The sequence below is a fragment of the Cyprinodon tularosa genome, unplaced genomic scaffold (assembly GCF_016077235.1).
Source record: "Cyprinodon tularosa strain WSP-4 unplaced genomic scaffold, ASM1607723v1 ctg294, whole genome shotgun sequence".
Classification (NCBI taxonomy): Eukaryota; Metazoa; Chordata; class Actinopteri; order Cyprinodontiformes; family Cyprinodontidae; genus Cyprinodon; species Cyprinodon tularosa.
The window spans coordinates 1304494-1327600 of NW_024039001.1; the positions used below are offsets into that span (position 1 = coordinate 1304494).

The following is a 23107-nucleotide window of genomic DNA, read 5'->3' on the forward strand; positions in this document are numbered from 1 at the left end:
ACTGTTTTTTGTGACAAACATGTATGTGTTCCGATCACTCTATCACAGCAAAATAAGAGTTGTAGAACTTATTGAAGACTCAAGACAGCCATAACATTATGATTTTTTACAAGTGTAGGTACACTTTTGACCACAACTGTAGAAATTTCTTAAATTAAGTGTATTTGTTCTACATTTGAGTAGGTAAATGACATTGTTTGCCAATGGAATGAGTATTTTTTACTCTTAAAATAATTAGATAATAAGCACTTGAAATAAGACAATGCAATTGTGTTTTCTTATTTTAAGTGTTTTTTACTTCCTCAATCCAAGCACAAATGCACTTATTTTAAGAAAAATGACTTATCTAGATTTCCATTTTTTCCCAGTGCAGAATAAAGCAGATAAACAAGCAGAGCACCGAGCATCCAGAGCGTCAAAGTAACTTGACCACCATTTGAAGCAGCATCTAAATTTCGGCTTTTAAGCATTTTTGAAGCCAAAAACATGTCGGGTTGAGCACAGTTAGGCTAGAAGACCTGCATTAGCCCAAGTTCAAGTTTTTAAAACAAATCCTGCACAAACTGATTTGCAAACAGCAAATGTAAACATTGCACTGCTACAATACTTCTAACAAAAAATCTCCCTTCATGTTCCAGTGCACATTTGTAAATAATCACAACAAGATAAGTAATAATCAATAAAAAAAAATAAAAAAATTGAAGTCCATATTAAGGTATTGATTCAGCTTTGGAGTGGAAAAAGTGCTCGGAGAAGAGAAGAGGAATCTCTCAGAATAAATAAATTTGCTCGAAGGCACTCTCTGCTCCTGTGTAAACAGGATTATAGTTGTATATCAGTGCTTTGTCCTCTTCCTCCTTAGATGGAAACTTGTGGAAGTTTTTCCTCGCTACAGAGAAACAGACATGAGAAGATGTACGGATCAGAACAGGAGCAACAAATAAATACTCTGCTTTAAGACAACAAACTGCCTCCGTATTCATACCTTCGCCCACAAAGAACTCGGCCATGTGGAAGGTTGTTCTGACGGCCGATGGAGAGTGAGGAATGTAAGGTCTGGACCACTCAAAGGCATTTTTCTCTGGATGCCATTGTGTTCCATAAATAGGGTAATTGTACGCTGGAGCGGAGGTGAGACGACAAAAATCGATAGTTATGACAGCTGTCCTGTTCTACCACACCAAAGGAAATACTGCTTTTAATCACCTTCAACCGTCGACACGAACTCCACGTTTCCATCGTTATTTGTTGAGAGCACTCTGTAAAAACTCTTCAGTTCCTCGTTTGTGTATAAAGCCTGAAACCAAATGGAAAAGATTAGTCACAGAAAAGCATTTTGTGGGTATTGTAGCCTAAAATCAGCTTTAAAGGAAAAATCTAATTCTGTTTGGTGACTAACTAAAAGGTCTGACCAAATATCGGCACCGTTTTTAATAGTATGCCAACAAGGCTTAAAAATAAACGGATGATGGAAACTAGAAAAACATTGTTTTCTTTCCCCCTCCTCCTCCTCTAGCACATGCTATCCTTCGAATCCTTTTCCTCACTTGGTAGAAACTCTGATCATGTCAGGAATGATGACATACCAGCGTTGCCAGGCTCCAGTGGTGGGAGTTTTCTGTTAGAGGCTCAGAGGACAGAGCTCTCATGAGTTCAGGAGGGAAGGCCTTAAACATCCTGCTGCCTTTTACATCTGGAAAACAAACACACCATCCTCATCATTCACTTTAGCAAGATTTCTAAACCTGGCTATATTTCCATTTTAGGTTTCATTGTTTATACATGAGCTATAAATCTGGATTGAATCAGCACCATAACATTTTATAGCTACTTGAGTGTGATGCAATAATTGGATGATATACAGTATCCCAGTAAACCGATTTATTGCATCACAAAATCATGGTTTATGGTTTCTAATCTCTCGCTAATAAATGACACACTTACCTTCGGTGAAGTTCAGAGGCAAAGCGATGCCACTCGTGTTGGTGAAGGACAGCAAGCTCTTTCCACTCGTCAAATACATGAGCTGTTCGAACCCAAGGCAGGTGCCCCACACAGGGAAATAGTCGCCCCGCTTGTTTGCCTGAAACATCTCACACGTTAAACAACCCATCATACACACACTGAAAGGCAGCTGCCTGTAGGTTCTGCTTTCACCTCAATGGCCAGATCATAGAAGGCTTTGGCAGCTCTTTGGTAACCAGATGAGATGATGCTGACCCCTCCGCCTGGGTACAGGACCCTGTCCCAAATACAGCACACAAACCGGATCACTGTAAGTAAGCCTAGGAGGTGCCAATAAAAATTGGTTTGATTCGTTCAGACAAGTTTATCAATTATCACTTAGCTTTTTTTTATTGTAAAACTAACATTTACATGTAGTTTTAATCTACAGTTAAGTTGCTGTGTTTCCATCAACATTGTAATCTAAAAGAGTCTATAAGGACATCACGAGAACATAGAGACCATATAACCAAACCACACTTCAATCTCAAATTGCTTTCTATAGAAATAGTAATTATTTGTTGATTTGTAAAGGGTTTGTTAAATAGTAGCCAATATTTAACACGGCAACATTTATACCAAATTAAATGTCCCTAAATTGGCTTTTGTTTCAATATAAATATCCATCCATCTTCCATCACACTTGATGTTGGTGGACAGGTGGCCAGTCCATCGCAGGGCAACACAGAAACAAACAGGACAAGCAACCATTCATGCACACTCACACCTAAGGAGAATTTAGAGAAGCCAATTAACATAGAAGTCATGTTTTTGGACTGTGGGAGGAAGCCAGAGTACCCGGAGAGAACCCACACTTGCACAGGGAGAACATGCAAACTTCAAGGAGAAAGACCCTGGGATTCGAACCCAGAACCTTCTTGCTGCAAGGCAGTAGTGCACCCACTGCGGCACGTAAATATAAAATGTTTTTATTTTCAAATGGATGTCCTTGTGTTCTGGTTATACGTGTTGCAGGGGTTTATTTCTTTCTTTGACATTTGTTTTATTTGAGTTTAATTGTAGAAGTGAAGCGTTTATCATGCTCTCTTTACATTATTAAAAAAACATGACTGTAATCCTAAGTGAGCATAGCTCACAACAATTTATAACCCACTGTTTGTGTATGGAGGACCAGCTCTACCATATTTAAAAATAAATACAGAAATAAATAAATGCTCAAGTATTTATTTATGTGCATGTTATAATATTTTAGTCTGCTTTATTCGTCTTTGGTATTTTTTTTACCCTATTTATTTTTTCAATCCAATTTATTTCTGCCTGTCGTTTTTAACTTTCTGTATGGATTTCTGCTCATTGGTTGGTTAGCATTTTACTACAACAGACAAAAATATTATAACATGCACATAAATAAATAAGGTGATTATTACAAAGGTGAATAAATTAAAAGAGATATATACATTTATGTGTCACTGTATACTTTCTGCCTATAATTGCTTGTTTATTGTATTTTTGGGGGCTATTAATTGTGTGCTTATTTATTTATTGAGCATTTATTTATTTCTGTATTTATTTTTAAATATGGCAGAGCCGGTCCTTCATATTTGTGAGCTACCGCTAATTATATGATAAATCAGCTTTCTATATAAAGTTATATTGATCAAAATGTATAATTAAAGCCTAAATCAAAAGGGAAGTGACATATTGAATAAGGAAAACAAAAGTTGATGAAAAACAGAGCAAATTGAGGTGATAAAGAAGTTGTTTTTACCCGTTAATAGAGCTGAACAGGGTCTTGTATTCCTCCATGGTCATGTTTATCCTGTAAAGACGAAATTTAGCTCCACACCGGTGTTCATGATAGTAATAATGGCCGATCAGACAGTGGCGCCTTACATGACAGGTACAACTCTGGCTCCAGCTGCCTCCAGAAACTTCACATAGGAGGCAGCGATGTAGGCCGTCTGGTTCGGTTTAGGGGAGAAAACCTCCTGAGCCAGAACACCTTTAGGAGACGAACTAGTTAAACATGACTGGGCATTTTAAGTCACACAGGTAACAACAGAGACATAACCATGTAATGAGCTCACCGATGATTGGTTCGTCATTTCTGGCAGCCGGTGAACAAAACAAAAGATTAATGAGCGAAATAAAAAGCAATAAAGAAAACATTTTAGCAGACGTTAAATGTCACGGCTAGAATGCGGCTGTTGATAAGAGAAATTATAAAACTTTATAACTTCCGCTTTCCGCCCATCAGAATAAAAGCGGGATTTCCGCTTTTTTTCTTTTCAAAATAAAACCATGTTAACCAAAAGTATAATATATATATATATAATATTTCTAAATATTCTCTTTATACTTACGATGGAGCATTAGAACCAGGCTGTAGATTTTATATATATATATATATATATATATATATATATATATATATATATATATATATATATATATATATATATATATATATATATATATATATATATATATATATATATATATATATTGAGAATAAAGTCGTAAAATTACGAGAATAGAGTCGTAACATGAAAATAAAGTCATAATATTATTAAAATAAAGTAATAATTTTATGAGAATAAAGTAATAATATTATGAGAATAAAGTCAAAACATTATGAAAATAAGTCATAAAATTATGAGAATAAAGTCATAAAATTATGAAAATATAGTCCTAAAATTATTAGAATAAAGTCGTAACATGAAAATAAAGTCATGACATTATGAAAATAAAGTCATAAAATTATGAAAATAAAGTCATAAAATTATGAAAATAAAGTATAATTATGAGAATTAAGTCATAACAATACGAGAATAAAGCAAAAAAAATTAGGAGAAAAAAGTCCTAAAATTACAAGAGTGAAATCACAATGAGAATAGCCATAAAATTAAGAAAATAAAGTCCTAAAATTACGAGAATAAAGTTGTATTTTACAAGAAGCACTTTATTCCCTAAAATTATATTATACTTTGGCTCTGGTTTGACAAATAAGGAAATCTTTCAGCACATCAGCATTTAATTAGTCAGTATTAATTAGTGTTCTCAGATTGCTGTCTGGTGGCGCTGGACGGCAGTCATATGCTGTTAGGAGCTCAAAGCTTTCTTTCTAAAACGGGTTGTTGTATGATGACTTCATTCTTGTAATGTTACGACTTTAGTTTCAAAATTAAAAAAAATATAAAAAATCTCTAGCCTGCCCCTAATACTCCGTCGTACTAAAGTAACTTTGGACGGGGTAGTATTTTTAGTAGTAATATTAATACTACGCCATCTTTAGTTGTATCTCTATGTCCTATAAACTCCTATTAAATGAACTTTCCTCACTCCTAAAGAAGTACAAATGAAATATTAAAAGTCGTAATCAAAAGTATGATAATTATTAAGCTTTGATATTTTGAGTTGGGCTGCAGGTTTGTTTTTGTTTTTTTTTCATCTGCAATAACATCAACAATTTATGAAAAGAAAAAAATCTTTATTTCCAAAACAACAAATATTTATACAAAACATGTGCTCTCCCTTTGGATTTCACTTCCCTTTTGATTCTTTTCAAACATCAATTCATATTGAATTAAATGTTGTTTCCAACTAACTATGAGATTGTTTGTTTTGTTTTTTACCTTTAATTGACATCAAAAGTAAAATCCCCAAACCTTTTTGTTCTGGAACAATAAACAAATATAGACCTAAGCAAGAGGAGAGACAGACCGTAAACAATGATAAATTACATTCTTTTTTTTTTTGGTCTAATTTCATGTTATGTGCTGTGACTGCATAAATAAATCACTGGATTTAAATTAAATAAGCCTTTTAAAGAAAAGGCTGAATGATCAGGATGAATTAAAAGCTATGACAAAACAAACAGGAAAGCTAAACAAGAAAACCTTGAAAAATAAAATACAGTGCATCACAAATATCATTGGTGGCAACATCAGTTGTCTCATTTTCCCTTTGGATGAAGTAAAATGTAAGCTAATAGAAAAATGATGGCACTAGGAATCAAAAATAAACACTAGCAGAACCTTCGGAGACATACTGGCTTAGAAAAGTAGAATTTAGCACAGCTGACCTATTATTTTATATCCAATGTGAAGGAAATCACGAGTAGGTGGTACTTTATATCAATGCAGCTGAGGTGATGCATATTTAAAAATGCATTTATTTGTTCACTTTGTTAAAGTTAAATCTTTTACCTTCAGGGTTTTATTTTGCATTACTGCATGTGCCACCAGGTTTGAAATCTTTAAAATGCTTCATAATAAATAAAGACATTCTGTGATCCTTGCTTCCAAATATAAACTTTTACCTGTGGAAAAGGAGCCTTCAGTTGTGAACACCGTGACCCCAGTCCTCGATCTAACCGATCTCGGAAGTCAGAAAACTACAAAACATCTTGGTTTAAAAGCTCAAACAGCTACATGTAGCCCCAAAGCTGAAAACGATGTCCTTAAATACAGGTGCTGGTCATAAAATTAGAATATCATGAAAAAGTAGATTGATTTCAGTAATTCCATTTAAAAAGTGAAACTTGTATATTATATTCATACATTACATACAAATTCATATATTTCAGATGTTTATTTTGTTTAATTTTGATGATTACAAATGACAACAAATGAAAATCTCAAATTCATCATATCAGAAAATTAGAATATTACTGAAGACCAATAAAAACAAAGGATTTATAGAAATGTTGGCCAACTGAAAAGTATGAACATGAAAAGTATGAGCATGTACAGCACTCAGTATTTAGTTGGGCCTCCTTTGGCCTGTATTACTGCAGCAATGCGGCGTGGCATGGAGTCGATCAGTCTGTGGCACTGCTCAGGTGTTATGATAGCCCAGGTTGCTCTAATAGTGGCTTTTAGCTCTTCTGAATTGTTGGGTCTGGTGTATTGCATCTTCTTCTTCACAATACCCCATAGATTTTCTATGGGGTTAAGGTCAGGAGAGTTTGCTGGCCAATTAAGAACAGGGATACCATGGTCCTTCAACCAGGTACTGGTAGCTTTGGCACTGTGTGCAGGTGCCAAGTCCTGTTGGAAAATGAAATCTGCATCTCCAAAAAGTTGGTCAGCTGCAGGAAGCATGAAGTGCTCTAAAACTTCCTGGTATGTGGCTGCGTTGACCCTGGACCTCAGAAAACACAATGGACCAACACCAGCAGATGACATGGCACCCCAAACCATCACTGACTGTGGAAACTTTACACTGGACTTCAAGCAACGTGGATGAAGTGCCTCTCTTCTTTTCCTCCAGACTCTGGGACCTTGATTTCCAAAGGAAATGCAAAATTTACTTTCATCAGAGAACATGACTTTGGACCACTCACCAGCAGTCCAGTCCTGTTTCTCTTTAGCCCAGGCAAGACGCTTCTGACGCTGTCTGTGGTTCAAGAGTGGCTTGACACAAGGAATGCGACAGCAGAAACCCATGTCTTTCATACGTCTGTGTGTGGTGGTTCTTGAAGCACTCACTCCAGCTGCAGTCCACTCTTTGTGAATCTCCCCCACATTTTTGAATGGGTTTTGTTTCACAATCCTCTCCAGGGTGCGGTTATCTCTCTTGCTTGTACACTTTTTTCGACCACATCTTTTCCTTCCCTTCGCCTCTCTATTAATGTGCTTGGACACTGAGCTCTGTGAACAGCCAGCCTCTTTAGCGATGACCTTTTGTGTCTTGCCCTCCTTGTGCAAGGTGTCGATGGTCGTCTTTTGGACAACTGTCAAGTCAGCAGTCTTCCCCATGATTGTGTAGCCTATAGAACTAGACTGAAAGACCATTTAAAGGCTTTTGCAGGTGGTTTGAGTTAATTAGCTGATTAGAGTGTGGCACCAGGGGCCATCAATTTTGAACCTTTTCACAATATTCTAATTTTCTGATATGATGAATTTGAGATTTTCATTTGTTGTCATTTGTAATCATCAAAATTAAACAAAATAAACATCTGAAATATATGAGTTTGTATGTAATGTATGAATATAATATACAAGTTTCACTTTTTAAATGGAATTACTGAAATCAATCTACTTTTTCATGATATTCTAATTTTATGACCAGCACCTGTAGTCTTTATAGGTCCAGGTGGAGTTGTGTCTCAAAGAGACACTAGTTAAGAGTGTTTGTAGGTCTCGATGCAAAGAACGATGTACTCGGTGGAACAGCTTCTTGTCTCCTGGCCGAGGAGCAGACCTGAGGTCAGGCTGGAGGACTGGCCCATCACTGAGAAGTTGTCTGCCTGCCACGTCTCACAGTGTTTGTCCATCACTCTGAGACCTCTGCTGGTGGAACCGTGCCAGATGCTTTTCTTGGGCCTATCGGAAGCATGACAGAAAATATCCCAGCTCTTTAAACAGCTCTGGCCAGAAGTTTATATACATACTTAAAGACGTGATAGTGAATATTAATTTGGGACTTAAAATGCTTTCAACTTTGAGTTTAAAAAAGCTTTTAGTTAAATACACTTGAAACAAAACAAAAACCTTATGAGTTACTGCAACATTTATTTCCCTTTAAAAGAATACTTATTAATTGTATTGAATTTTGATACCGATCCTGATAATATATATTTTTTTAGCTGTTTCTCTTCTAAATGAGGCCATTAAAGTAGATTTTATTGCCATTTCTTTTATTTTTTTTTACTCTCACATAAAAAGTACTCCTGAATCAGTGCTTGTGAGGCTTTTGTATGTGTCTGCCCTGTCTTCTAAAGCCATTCATGCTGATGTCTTCCTGTAACACATAACTTTGCTGATGTCTTCCTGTAACACATAACTTTTCATTTCCATGGTCGCTACATATTCATCCAGAACAAATTAATTCTGATACTACATGACTCCATAATCAGCAAGGTTTCCTGAGATAGTCTCCTTTTTTTGAAAGTCTTCAACTAATCTGTCTTTATAATTTGACTGATTTGAGGCTGTAATGTGCCTTTAGATCAAATACATTAGAAATTCTTGTCATAGAAAAAAAGTGGATTGAATATTTTTTTAATCCAGGGTTAAATCATCATTAAATTAAAAACAAATTGGCAGATGCTCTATTTAGCTACTACATGCTACTTTTCTGATCACACATTTTTCTTTCAAGGTTGTTTAAATCTTCTACACATTTTTTCCCCCCAGCTTTTTATTATTACACTGTCACAGAGCAATGAAATGAACTCTCTGCATTTCACCCATACCCTTGTGGAGCAGTGGGCTGCCATTATTTGGCGCCCGGGGATCAGTGTGGGGTTAAGGGTCTTGCTCAGGGACCCAGAGTGGCAGTCTGTGGGAGTGGGGCTTGAACTCAAAACCTCTGGATTCCAAGCTCTATGCCCTAAACACTAGTCCGCCACTCCCCCAATAAAGTACAGTTGTTTTTTATACTTCTTTTTTTTTCATCTGGGAATATATATTCCAAGGAGTAAATTCTCTCAGGATGCTTGTTGTTTATTTTTTTTTTTTATATAGTGTCATTTCATGGATTAAAAATGACAAGATTCTTGAAATATACAAACTGTATATGTGTTTATGGCAAATATCATGTTAATGTTTGAATAGCTCTTTGTTAGAAGCTTCTATTGCATGCTTTAAATGTCTTTGAAGGGAAAATTCAATGTCCTATTACTTTCCCTTACATATATTTTGCGTTTACATACTTTATAAAAGTATTCAATCAAGCCTTTACACCTGCAAGGTCACACAGTGTCTGAGTGAGAGGAGTTACTGTTTCACTATTTGTTTGGGACAGAAAATAATCGTTCCCATAACAAGCCAGACACTGTCTCAAGGTTTATTCATACAATTCTATTTTTTTCAATTCAATTTACTTCAGTTTATTTATATAGCACCAACTCGCAACACATATCATCACAAGGCTCTTTACAGAGACAATACAGTCAGTTTTGTTCAAAGTTTTCTATTTAAGGAAAACCAGCTGATTGCATGAACTCTGATTTTCATCAACTGTCTGTAACTTGTTTTGATTAGCTGTATGTGGAGACCTTCACACTTTTCTGCAGGCTTTAAGTTAGTGAGAGAATCTTTGTCTAGTTAGAGTAGGACAGAGCATCAAGCTGTATATTATGATATGTGTTTCATCTTTGCAAAGATAATAAAGTGATGACTGAGTAAATTACCATCGATTTCCTTTAGTAAACTGGATTGCATAGCTGAAAACTTTTTCCTAAAACATATAATAGCCAAAGTGAAGCCTTTTTAAAATGAATGTCTTCTGGAGTAACATTTTACGGGCCGGTTAGTTGTTGGAAGGATAGTGCTGTATTGATGCAATGCAAACAGTTAATGTAATGTATACAGTAAGAGGACTATATCCAAATCCTCCCTAACATGCATCAAAACTGGCTAAGAATGGAAAAGCAGGCTAACATTAAGCTAATGGAAATTGTTGCCAAAACCATATATTGGGATCATGATTAAAAACAGAACCCTTTCTAAAAATCAAGCAATATTAATTTTATGATCTTCCAAGAAGAATAGTCCACTATTAGGTGAATAATATGCTAGAAGCTAGTTAATAGCTAAAAAAGTCTGTGGTCGAACTTGGTGATGGACATTTACTGAAGGATGTATACAAACATTTGAACCATTTATAGATGTTGGAGATCGGCCTGTTTTTCCAGTGTAGTCCTGTTTCTCTGACTGTCACTGGCTGGATGTGCTCTCTTCATCCTCTGACATGGGAGTTTTCTGCCTGGCTGTGTGTTTCCAGGACTGGGCTGCCTTTTACAGCTGCTTTTTGTATCTCTGCTTCTGTCTCCTTGAACCCCAGTCGGCCTCGACAGATGGCTGCTCACACTGAGCCTGGTTCTGCTGTAGGTTTTTCTCCTGTTAAAGGGCGTTTTTCCTCTCCACTGTCACTTTAAGCATGCTTAGTGTGAAGGATTGCATTCGAGTCAATGAGTCGATGCAATCAACTGGTTTTCCTTAGATAGAAAACTTTGGGTCAATTTGACTGTATGATCTGGTGGGCTATGAAGTGCCTTGAGATGACATGTGTTGTAAATTGGCACTATATAAATAAACGGAATTGAATTGAACCAGTGATGACTGTTTTGAGGCTGTTTAAAGTGAGGAAAATATCTAATAAATTCAAACTTTGTCACCTCATTAATGATATAATCAGTTTACCCACAATGGAAGATGGGTCAAAATAAGTCATTAAAGACCTCAAACCAATAGAACTATCATGCCTTTGATGTGTGTATGTAAACTACTAATGCTGTAAATAAGCACAAAAAAAAAAAATAATAATGTCCAAGTTCACCCACCAGAAGGGGTCAGCTAAAACATCCCGGCCATCGAAGGAGTAGATGGGTATCCTGGGATTCACTGGCCCCCCGTTGCCATTGAATATGGACCGCCAGTTCCTGAACATCACATCTCCCTGAAGGGAAATATGCCTTTAATCAAAGGAATTGAGCTTTGATCAAGGTTTTTGGGCACAGAGAGTCCACTCACCCTGAGGTTGGTTACTGGCAGAGAGTCCCTGAACCCAGGGTAGACCACATTGACCAGGTCTTGCCTGTGAGATGAAATGAAGGCACGGTAGTTGGGCGCCAAACCCATGGCCTTAGCCTGCTCATAACACATCCGGTCCGCCATGTCGAGCCCCATCATGTTTCCCGTGTGCGGTTGGTTCAAGGCCACTAAGTTTAGCTTATTTGTGAGAAAGTAAAAAGATGGATGTTAGTCTATAACATTCAGCTCTATACGTCCTGGCAACCAGAATCTAGATGTTACCCTTTCTTTGACTGAACGGACTCTTTGCATTGTCTCTCCTCTAACTTGATACGCAACTCGAGGCTGAAGGATGAGTTAAGAAGTTTTAGTGAAACATTACAACACTTAGTGTGGACTTTATAACAGATGTACATCTTGAAAAGCAGTAAGTACCTCATCTTGGGGAATGACGTTATTCGGGAGGTAGACCAGGCTGCCGAGCTGTGGGAAAAGTCAATACGATTACACTGGTTCAAGGCGTTACATATCATGTTGTTTGAACAACATCATAATAGAGAACTGCATAGGTTGAGTTAAACCAACATTTATTAGGTGATTTAAAAAGCTTTCTAAGTCACACTGCCACAATACTTCACCACACACACAGCAGTAGAAGGTCAATGATTTCTATAAACGGGAGCTACAGTACAACATTAATCATTCCCTCAAACAGGCTGTTTCACCTTTGATAATGATCCCTGCTGAGTCACAGCATGAAGGAAAGTGTTTGACTAAAACGGCTTCTTTCATTTCTCAGTAGTGATCAAAGGATACTCTCAGGGTGAAGACTGTTTTCAGATATCCAGGAAAGAGCTACGTTTTAAAACAAACCCCACAGGAAACATTTAACTCCTCGTTAGTACCTGTATTTCCTTCCAGCCCTGGGGAACCTTCAGGAAGAGACTTCCTGTTGCTTTGACGTATGCCAGAGTCCCCTCTTCGTCCTTCGATGTCTGCTGCATCATACTCTCCCGAGTCGAAAAGGTTTTCAGCTAAAACCAGTTGAACAAGTTAGTGACATTAGATGTATGTTGGATGGTTGGTGTGAGTTGATTGGATCTCCCTCAGACAAGGAAGGAGTCCATCCCAAATCATTTCCAAGGTGTTGCATGGTAAATACTAACATCTGTTGGTGCATGTTGCATAGGATTTGCCTTCTTTTCGAATCTGGCATTACAAGTATATAAATCAATATCTGATCTGTGTGCTACATTCAAATAAACAATCTCTATGTAATTTAGACACGGATTGAGAACAAAAAACCATTAAATGCAATGACAAGGAAAAAAAACCTACAAATGCCGAGTTACTTGAAGTCCCAGGGGTTCCAGGTGGTCCGGGAGGTCCAGGGGGACCAGGGATGGTCATTGCTGGAACAAAACAAGTCAATATATGAATATTTAAGAAATGTAGCAGGGTTTCCACCATATAATCATACACCTTCACAGAGAAATAGATAGACGGAGCACTGTACTGGTCCAGATAAATATTTAAAAAGGTTAAAAAAAAAAAAAAAAAAAAAAAAAAATTATCAGAGCTAAGACATCCTGGTCATCAGCACTCTGACTTTATTGCCTTCCTCTGTAGATTATTTCAGGAAAACAGATTAATTCATCAATTCTTTCATATTTTCTCAAGTCATAAACATAAAGCTTAATGTATTTTATTTGATCATGGTACATTAGCCCCACTACGTTGATACTTCATAGAACCACCCTAAGCAGCATATTTGCACATTGATTGTTTAAAAATAAAGGGAAAAAAGGGTGTAAAATCATGTATACTGGAAGAGGATCATCTTTCTTATGTCTGGACTTTGACTGGACCATTCTTCCGCAGCTCTGCCTGAACCTCTACTGACGGAACCTCAGTAATAAGAAAATTGCTGCTGCGCCCAGGTTTTACACTTAGCTACAGCAGCAAGGCATTCCCTTACCATGATGCTGCCACCACCATGTTTTACTATGGGGATGGATCATGGTGATACACAGGAATGGATTTAGCCAACTGTTGCGTGTGGCACATAGTCCCATTCCTGTTCTTATCTCACCTGCACTAAATTGCTCTACAGCATCCTTCAGTCATATCTGCTGTTGTCTTGATCCTATGTGCTTATTATCCATTCATTTATAAACGTCTGAATCCTTCTTTCAATTACACACAGCTTGACTTGATTTATTTAGGTAAGTTAGGTAAGCTAAGTTGATTCAAATGGGTGATTTTAACATGACAAAATAACAGAAGGATATGGAGACTTTTTAGTTTTATTGAGAAGGCTTTGATCCAAAAAGTTTTATACCTGAACCATATATGTGGGGCATTCCAGGTGGTCCTGGAGGTCCTGGAGGGCCAGGAGGACCGACGGCTCCAGGTCTGCCATAACCTGGAACCCCAGGTGGGCCAGGCATCCCTGGGCGCCCAGGAGGTCCAAGCACTGACTCCCCTTTGGGACCCTAAACAATTTTGAGAAAATTATGTCACTGATGATCATTTTTTTTAAAGCAGCGACAGCCAAACAGTGACTCACCACCAGGCCGGACCTCCCAGGTAGGCCTGGCTGTCCCGGGGACCCTGCCGCCCCCTTTTCTCCTTTCTCCCCCTTGATGCCACGGTCACCCTTTATCTCCTGTAGGAATACATAAAAAAAAAAAATCCAAAACAAGAACATCAAGTAAGCAGGAAGAAAAGTGGAACTTAGCAATGAAACTTACCCAGCTGCCTGTAGGGAAAAATGAGCCTTCAAAAGAAAAAAAACAAAAAAAAAACAGATCAGTTTACTTATAAATGGATTTTACTCATTAAGAGAGGCTCAGATATTTTGGAAACCAGCTAAAAACGTTTCATCCCAGCAGGGTGTCTGCACAAACAAGCAAAATCTCAAAGCTCAAAACACTGTTATGTGTTTTTAATTATCAAAAACAAAATAACTGCTTTCTTACTTCGGGGAGCCGGTAAACCTGGAAGACCCCTCTCTCCCTTCTCTCCTTTTGGTCCTCCGAGGCAGTTACCTTTATTAGAAAAATCCAAACACGATTTCTGTTGTCTTCCTTTCTTTAATCTCTGAGATAAAAAAGCTGTATTCAGACTATTATGACTCAAAGTGGGATCAAACCAACCTGTTGCAATTGTTCCATTGGGATGGAGCTGGAATAAATGAAGCAAAGAGTTAAAAAGTGATGAATAACAACAATAAAAGCATTCAATAATAATTCTGAACATTTCTAATCATTCAATGGTGAGTTTAGTAGCCCATACACATCAACCTTGATGTGTTTTATTTCTTTTCCTTTGTCAGCTCTAAGCCCTTCCTGTTGTTCACATGCAGCATGCAGGGACATTTTTAGAATCACCCAGAAGAGGCTCTAAGTGACAGAAGGTTGGCTGATATGAGTATAACATGCACAATACAAGTGGGGAAAGAAGAAAATGAGGGTTAAGGAGTGAGGCCTGAATGGGGAAGGATCCGAGTAGTTTTTTTCAAGGGTTTAATCAAAAAAGAACCACAAGCAAACACTAATTGTCCTTAAAGTTATCGATCAACAGCACAACAACATAGTCAGAGGCATATTCATCTTTGGCAATAAGATGGTGTCATGCTATGTTCAAACATGATTTTAAACCTACAGGCATTTTGCAGTGAGGCCTGGGAGGGATGGGGAACACTGTCTTCAAAAACAAGGAAAACAATCATGGTGAGCTTCTGAAAATGAACAATGAAAAAGCTAAGAACATATAACGGTAACACTTTCTTTTAAAGCACATCGATAACCATGTAATAACACGGTAATTACATAGCAAGTCACACTATATTACTAGGTAACATAAAACTTTATCTGGAAATTACCCCAAAATTAAGGTATATAATTTCAAATTAATAACCTGTATGCAATTATTACAATTGTATGTTACAAGGTAACAATGGAGACTTTTGGTTAAATTTCTAAATAATCTTTCTATTATTGGCCACCAACTACCGACGGCTTACAAAGTAAATTGTAACTTATGATCAGGTAAGTAAAGCATTATAAAACTCAACTCAAGTTAATATAAATAACAGTTTAGTGAACAAGATTGGCTTGCTGTCTTATAGGGTTGTTTTTCTATTATATACCGTACCAAGTAATAAACTGCATTTACTAGATAGTAACACATTAATTTATTGTTCTCAGTGAAATGAATTTGAGTTACCTGGTAATAACTTTGAAATCTAAAAAGTCTGACTTTACCTTATCTGCTTAAAATTTGAAGCACAGCATTTACCCAAATTTTCCATAGTTTTTATTGTTACCTTGTAATAAAGTTTAACTTGCTATGTTATTACCATGTTATTACATGGTTATTTCTGTACTGTAAAAGAAAGCGTTACACATAAAATGACTCTATATTTACTCCTTTGGGGCAGTTGAAGGTTCCTGGTCGGCCCGGGGGTCCGGGAGGTCCAGGAGGTCCCTAAAAGGGAGCAGAAGAAACGTTCAGTGCAGAAAGTCAAGGTGAGAAGTTTTTATTGAACCTTACAGTGGTGTCTAAGCACAGGAACACTCCATCTGATGCTATCTGTACTGAAAGGACTCAAATGTTTTAAAACTTCATTAAGGAGATTTATCAGTCATCTGTGCTTGAAGAAGTTTGAGAAGTGTTTTCACACAATCATAAGCTTATCAAAATGGCAAATACATTTTATTGTAAGGAACAGAGTTTATAAAAGCCATCATGTTTATAAATTCAGACAAAAAACAACTTTCAATTTAAACTAAATGTGTTCAAATGGCTTAAGATGTAAAATGAGTCTTGGTGGTTTAGTAGGGATTGCCTTTTTATGTTATTACACATTAATATACAGTTGAAACCTAACACTTATCTACACTGTATAACAAGACATGAAACATATTTTTTTTATCTCACAGTATGAAATAGATCAGAGTGAATTTTTAGGTCGGAAAAGAACATCTAAATAATTTTTTTTTTTGCTAGATCTCAGGAAAAGAGATGCTTTCTCAGAGAAGTTTTAATCCTTTGAAATAAACATAATTCTTATTCTTCTAAGAAATTTGTGAAAGGTCAGATTCTGATTCCATCACTAACGGTGTTACTGATTAGGAACAGTGGGGCTGAAAGCTGTCCAATTTTTGCTGGATAAGCCAGGAAGCATATTACTGCTGGATCCAAACAAGGATTTATTACGGAGAAGTTTGCTTCTTGGACACCCCTAAAACCTAAACATGTTTCCCAAAGGGGAAAATCAGCAGTCATGATGCAGAGCACCACCAAAAAGTATTCACATCCCTTCGCTTTTCCATATTTTGTGAAATCACGGATTTAAGTAGCTAAGGGTTCCTACTGTTTTCTTGGATCTAATTGGGTCAAGGATGTGTTGGAAGATGACTCTTCATCCGATTGTGGTTCTGAGCACCATTCAGTTTAAAGGAAATCTCTTTATCTGGCTGCTGTACTATACAGCTGAGAATCTAGTATCCTGGTTTCTGTGATAGAAAGATTCCCACAGCATAAAGTTGCCATCGCCATGCTGTACAATAGTGATTTTATTAGATATTCCAAATAAACTTGTTTCTCCCAGTTTTGGTATCTCTAAGGTGCTGCAAAATATGGCTCTAATCTCTTTAAAATATACCTATTTGACTCTTAGCACACATCTGTAACCAAACAAGACCTTTCTAAAGTGGATTAGTGGGAATATTTTAGGGTGACACTATGTATTGAACTGTGATCATCCTACATCTTATAGCAAGATTCCATAAATAGATAAATATCACTATTGGATGAATGGCTGTTAATAGGAAAGATGTAACTTACTGGCAGGCCAAGGGCATCCCCTTTCTCTCCTTTAGGTCCCATTAATCCTGGCCGTCCCTGCAAGCAGAAAGTGGGGAAACATTTAATTTACCTCTTGGATATATGAATTGGTTGGACACATCTAAGTCGGTCTAAATAATTTGACAGCATTCTAAAGTTTTGAAGATAAACTTTAGTTCTTCCATCCTAAACTGTGATATCATTTCTTTATTTAATTGATTATGGTTTTTAACCATGATTTCGTCTTCTTTGTGAACATATTGTAGTAGCTTAATTTAGTTTCACTTGTATGGTCAAGAGTTTTTCACCAAAGTAAGTCTAACTTGGGGTTGAATCATTTCTCTTATCAATAATTATTGTTTTTTAAACAGAAGTTGTGGTGAATGTATTCAATATATGTGCAGAGTTATCTGCTGACCATGATCTGAGCTCGAATCAAACTTTTATTTGCCGTCCTAACATACAGACAGTTCACAGAACAATGTATGATAGTCCAAATATTATCTGATTAAATGATACATTTGCACCCCGTACTTAAGGTGCCATTAAATATATTATAACTGCATAACAGCATCTGTATATTTTTACTTTATTCATGCTATAAATGCTTATTTAGCTAATTTTGCTTACTTGGCGTCCAGGGAAACCAATTTCTCCTTTAGGTCCTGGTGGTCCAATAGGCCCCTTATAGTAAAAAAAACAAAACAAAACAGAATTTCTTAGATGTATGAAAATCCTACTTCTTTCACAGCTGTTAACCAAACCTAATGATGTTCGAAACTGCCATTCATGTTGTTCTCATTAAAAACTTACAGGAACTCCAGGGGCTCCAGGAACACCATTATCTCCCTGCCAACATTGATACATACACATTGTGCTGTGATGTACAGGTTTTTCCAAGGTAATTACATCTTGAGAACTCAATCACATTCATTACTATGATTGATTTTATATGAATCTAATGTGTTTGGGAGTGAAATGTTACCTTGATTCCTTTGGTTCCCACTGCTCCAAACTGAGCCAAATCTGACATTAAGGATCCATCTGCTCTGATGAGATACGGCTCACCCTTTTCTCCCTGCACACAAACACCAGTTAACAATAAGGGGCAGGCGAAAAACAGCATGCACACAAAATAAACCCGTTAGAATGAGTTTTTACGTTAAAACAATACAAAATTGAATTTATTTATATATGTCACATATTTCAAATTAAAACAAAGGTTATATATGTAAATCTTACTTTTATTCCCTGAGGCCCTTGCAAACCTTGCAATCCAATGTCTCCTTTTGGACCTTTAGGTCCCTATAAAAATGTTAGAAACCAGAATTAAAAATGACCTGTTTAAAGTTATTTGTTTAACAACCATCAGTAGTTTTTATGATACTCACAGCCAGACCCTGAGTTTCAAATATCCCTGAGAAATTGAAGGCACCATCTGTTGCATTAAGCAGAAGCTGCGAAAGAAGGGAGAGAAAACGTCCACTCTCTGAATAAAGAATGAAACACTGGTGGAGAATTTGCTCTGATTTTTGAACATGCTAGACGAAGGTTAGAGACTACAAATGTCTGTTACAGTCTAAGCTCTGATGCCACTTACATCCTGGAGGTTCATAACTGGTCCTGGAGGTCCAGGTGGTCCTGGAGGGCCGGGCACACTTAGCCCATCTCGACCTTGTTCTCCCTAAAACAGACTATTGGTTGTTAGGCTTTGTGTTACTTAAAAAAAGTGGGGATAAATCAACTTCTTGGTAATCGTTTCACCTTTGGTCCTGGATCTCCTTTGTTCCCCTTTTCTCCCTATAAGCATACACAGCATGTCAGAGAAGACTAACTGTATGTCATGCCATTATATGCTGAATTATGAATTCTTTGTTCGGCTACTGGATGGTACTGTCAATTTTGTCAAATTATAACAATTTACAGATGTGTTTGCAAATAATCTGCAATTCTAGCTCTTTAGCTCATCATGCAACAATACTATGTCCTCACACCTCATTTTGAGTGTGGCTTATAGGTTTGGAAGTTTCTGATCACGCCCCAAAATTGGGGCGTGGCTAAATACAGGATGTTTTGATATATTTACCTCTATTTATTATAAACCTGTATTATTTATGCTTACCAATTCTTCTAAGTAAATAATATCTAATTATCTCTATTATATTGTCTATAAATTTACAGAAAGTAGAATATTTGACCCTCAGCTGAAAAACTACTAATTCAACAGAATTGATCTCAGCTGATTTATGGAGCAGCGAAGTTGATTATACCTTTGTTATTCAATTCATCCAGGATATATATATATATATATATATATATATATATATATATATATATATATATATATATATATATATATATATATATATATATATATATATATATATATATATATATATATATATATATATCAAAACAAATTATATATATATACATATATTTATATATATATATATATATATATATATATATATATATATATATATATATATATATATATATATATATATATATATATATATATATATATATATATATTTATATAATTTGTTTTTGTTTGTTTTATACTGTAAATGTCTTTGTTGTGTTTATGCATGTATTTGTCACAATAAAAAAAAAAATCACTAACCTGTTCCCCTTTCATGCCACCCAGACCAGGAAGCCCAGGTGGTCCTCTAATACCAGGCTCCCCCTGCAGAAACCATCAAAAAACAATACCAGCATGATTCACAGGTAATAAAATGCCACAACATGGCACAATCTTTCAGAAGTAAAAACAAAATCATGACATTTCTCTGTGCTTTGGTGTCTTGGTTTCCTGTGGATTATAAAGCTTTCTTCTTCACAGAGAAGAAGATCACGTCAGACAGCAAGACGCCTGAATCAGGACAGAATCTGTAGCCTCTTTAACAGTGTGTGGTTCAAAGCTTGTGGGTCATGTCACAATGAGGGCTCAGATCACAGCTTTTTACTGACCTAAAGGCTGAAGCCTGTAAAGAAGCTTGTCTGATTGTGAACAGAAACCTAACAGAGGGACAGTAAAGATAACATCAGGTAGGGGGCTTACCTTTTGCCCTGGCTTTCCTTGGGGCCCTTCTAAACCATCCTTCCCCTATGACAGACATAAAGGAGAAAATAAAGACAGAACAGACATGAATGTTGAGCTATGAGTGAATAAAACTGCCAGACTGCAAACACATTTGTTTCACTCAACGCCAACCAAACATTAAATAAACCCTGCAGGGGAAATGAAAGAGTGAGATCACTCCCAGAACCAAATAACTGTCAACAGGAACAAACAGAAAAATATGTCACCTTGGGTCCTGGAGGTCCAGGGAGTCCTGGTGGGCCCTATAAACAGGTAGAAATATAAATAAGGTGAGCAGCGAACCCTGGTGGGATGAGCGTGCTTTATGAGGCTCACATATATCGCCTGTACCTGAGGACCACTGGAGGCTCCAAAACCATCCAGCAGGCCAGATCCTTCCAGGTCCTCAAAAAAAAACAAAAAATATGTTGTATTAAAATATATTATATATATAAATATACTTGGAAAGTCAAATTTTGAAACAAATTTGAAATATGTTTCTGCTAAAGATAATGAAAATGAATCAACAGTGCAGGTGGCATGCTATTTTATCAGGTGAACTATGACCTTATGGAGTGGTATTGGGGAGGGGGGTCCTTTTGTTGATATTAAACTAAAGAAGGCATTTGATTTTTGATACAAATACTGCATAAGTGGATATTTTTTTCTAATAAGGGAAGAAGTATCATGGTACTGATCTCAGCCTTAATTAGGTCTCTGGGTTACATCCTACCCTGTCTGCTCTTCCTTTAAACTAAATCATTCAAACTGAGTGTCTACAATTTTGCTGTTAAGATTTAAAGATTTGTTGGGGATAAATCCTCGGTTCTGCATCCATGCAGGGGTTTATGGATCATCTTTGACTGGACAAGCAGAAAGGGAAACGATATCTTGACTTCTCCAAAAGGTCTACAAACTCTTTTTAAAATGTCAGATTTCTATGTAGCAGAGATATTAGACAATGATTATTCATCTCCCCTACCAGCATGGTTGAACTTAACTTTATATTAATGATATTCACCATATTTAAACTCAAGATGGTAGAATCAGGAAAACAATTCGAGGGCAACATAATGTCTAAAGATGTTTTTTTTTCAAATCATCTTACTGGTTCTGTATTGTTTTACAAAGACAAAGGAGTAGAATTTCAGTCTCTAGATGTGCACAAAAGCCTTCCAGCTGTAACTGTGGTGAAAGTGTGTTTTTACAGAAGCATTCATTAAGAGACCAAAAAGGCAAATGCATGCAGAACTTCTCAAATTTAATTACAAAAAAACACATGCAATTTCCAATGCACTTATAAACCAGGACAAAATTCTAATGGATTCTCATGAAAACTCCACATTTATAGCTATAAGGTAAACAGAATATAGAAACGTTTTAGGATGATAATTTTTTTTATTTCTGGTTTGAATGCACACTATCAAAAACCTGTTGATCAAGCTTGATTTAAAAAAAAAAAAAAATACCTCAAACGTCATGGCGAAGCCTCTTCCTAAGGGTCCTGGAGGCCCAGGAGGTCCTGGTGGACCCCTTGGACCAGGCTGCCCCTCATTGCCAGGGGACCCTGGTAAGCCGGGAAAGCCCGGTGGGCCTTGATCTCCCTGAAAGAGACAAACTCATAATTCAAATCGTCACAAGCACGTCTCTGAATAACCATATTGGATGAAGAGCAAGAACAAAAAGCAAGCATCATAATTATTCTTGCTAATGCTGGTAATGGTTCATTATCCTTTCAGACAAGCAGTAAATAGATCGTACCTTTGGTCCTGGCGGCCCGCCTGCTCCAGGCTCTCCCTTTTAACCAACAAAAGAATTACATTGAATTAACAGCTCTGTTGACTGCAGATAGATTCTGGTTAGCATTAAAAAGCAGAGTAGCTTTTTGCAGCTCCAGCTTGTTTACACTCGAGCTCCCCTGCTTCATTAGTCCATGGGGTCACCTCATTAAGAGGTTGCCTAAGAGCTGGATGGTTACTTAGTTTATGCGTAATTGTTTTTATTTTTAACAAGACTGCCTTGGATATTACGCTAAAGCTAAATCAGGGTCGGCCTTTGCAGAGGTTGTCATAGTGATAATTAAGCTTAGGCACGGCAGTTTCTGTTTCTGAGTCTGAACAGTCTGAGCTGAAATTTACAATTAAAACATGAGAATAAGAGAAATGTACAGTTAACAGGAAGGGTTCAAGTCAGTGACACATTTTAATTATGAATGAGGAGATAGTGATTTTGAGTTTTAGCCTGACCTTGTCTCCTTTCTCTCCTGGAGATCCAGGCTCCCCATCTTTTCCTTCAAGCCCCTGTAATATAGCAACAGTCGCTTTATATCTTAGTATTTACCTCCTTAGTGAAGAAAAGCTGTACAACACAAGTTCACTTATCATACAGCTGCTGCTGTAACAACTCTTATTTTCTGTAAACATTTCAACTATTTTTAATGTAAACCTCTTGAAAGTTAGATTTTTAGTTAAATGAACAATACAAACTAAACAATTCTAGAAACTCTCACTCTTTAAAGAACAGAAACTGAAAGTTCTAAAACAATTCCTCCAAATCAATGGAATATATTCCTGCATGTTCCATAATGTAAGCCTGTGCTTACATTATGGAACTAGAAAATAAAAATAGAATTTAAAGTAGAGAGTGGTTGAAAGGAAGCAGATTAATTAGAATATGATGAAGAGTTCTTTGATTAATTTTCAATTTAAAAAGGTGTCAG

At 36.6% G+C, this 23107-nt stretch overlaps 2 protein-coding genes across 3 annotated transcripts in view; both read right to left on the reverse strand.

Annotated features, from left to right (window-relative positions):
* Positions 1–248: 248 nt before the first annotated feature.
* ggh (gamma-glutamyl hydrolase (conjugase, folylpolygammaglutamyl hydrolase)) lies at positions 249–4209 on the reverse strand. The gene is made up of 9 exons (XM_038291128.1): positions 4053–4209; positions 3859–3967; positions 3734–3784; positions 2158–2242; positions 1945–2083; positions 1587–1693; positions 1207–1297; positions 986–1120; positions 249–889 (listed from the first exon to the last, which is right to left on the reverse strand). Exons 1-9 carry the CDS (start codon positions 4132–4134, stop codon positions 771–773), a joined length of 918 nt encoding a protein of 305 aa, XP_038147056.1. The 5' UTR covers positions 4135–4209; the 3' UTR covers positions 249–770.
* A 1225-nt stretch (positions 4210–5434) lies between these two features.
* Positions 5435–23107, reverse strand: part of LOC119787324 (collagen alpha-1(XVIII) chain-like) — an 88086-nt gene continuing 70413 nt past the window's right edge. Inside the window, exons 16-45 of one of the 2 annotated variants that reach the window (XM_038291122.1) lie at positions 22635–22688; positions 22150–22185; positions 21858–21992; positions 20740–20793; positions 20616–20651; positions 20368–20412; positions 19930–19992; positions 19065–19100; positions 18901–18984; positions 18692–18757; positions 18543–18605; positions 18286–18378; positions 18114–18149; positions 17931–17984; positions 17301–17357; positions 15879–15938; positions 15114–15155; positions 14606–14633; positions 14429–14497; positions 14201–14226; positions 14017–14115; positions 13789–13942; positions 12786–12859; positions 12353–12481; positions 11883–11930; positions 11730–11792; positions 11448–11645; positions 11258–11373; positions 8049–8294; positions 5435–6434 (exon numbers count right to left, since the gene is read on the reverse strand). In XM_038291122.1, coding sequence (XP_038147050.1) covers positions 8093–8294; positions 11258–11373; positions 11448–11645; positions 11730–11792; positions 11883–11930; positions 12353–12481; positions 12786–12859; positions 13789–13942; positions 14017–14115; positions 14201–14226; positions 14429–14497; positions 14606–14633; positions 15114–15155; positions 15879–15938; positions 17301–17357; positions 17931–17984; positions 18114–18149; positions 18286–18378; positions 18543–18605; positions 18692–18757; positions 18901–18984; positions 19065–19100; positions 19930–19992; positions 20368–20412; positions 20616–20651; positions 20740–20793; positions 21858–21992; positions 22150–22185; positions 22635–22688 — 2220 coding nt within the window. In that variant the 3' untranslated portion in view covers positions 5435–6434; positions 8049–8092. Of the gene's footprint in view, positions 6435–8048; positions 8295–11257; positions 11374–11447; positions 11646–11729; positions 11793–11882; positions 11931–12352; positions 12482–12785; positions 12860–13788; positions 13943–14016; positions 14116–14200; positions 14227–14428; positions 14498–14605; positions 14634–15113; positions 15156–15878; positions 15939–17300; positions 17358–17930; positions 17985–18113; positions 18150–18285; positions 18379–18542; positions 18606–18691; positions 18758–18900; positions 18985–19064; positions 19101–19929; positions 19993–20367; positions 20413–20615; positions 20652–20739; positions 20794–21857; positions 21993–22149; positions 22186–22634; positions 22689–23107 lie in introns of those variants that run through there. The other variant, XM_038291123.1, reaches the window with a different exon arrangement.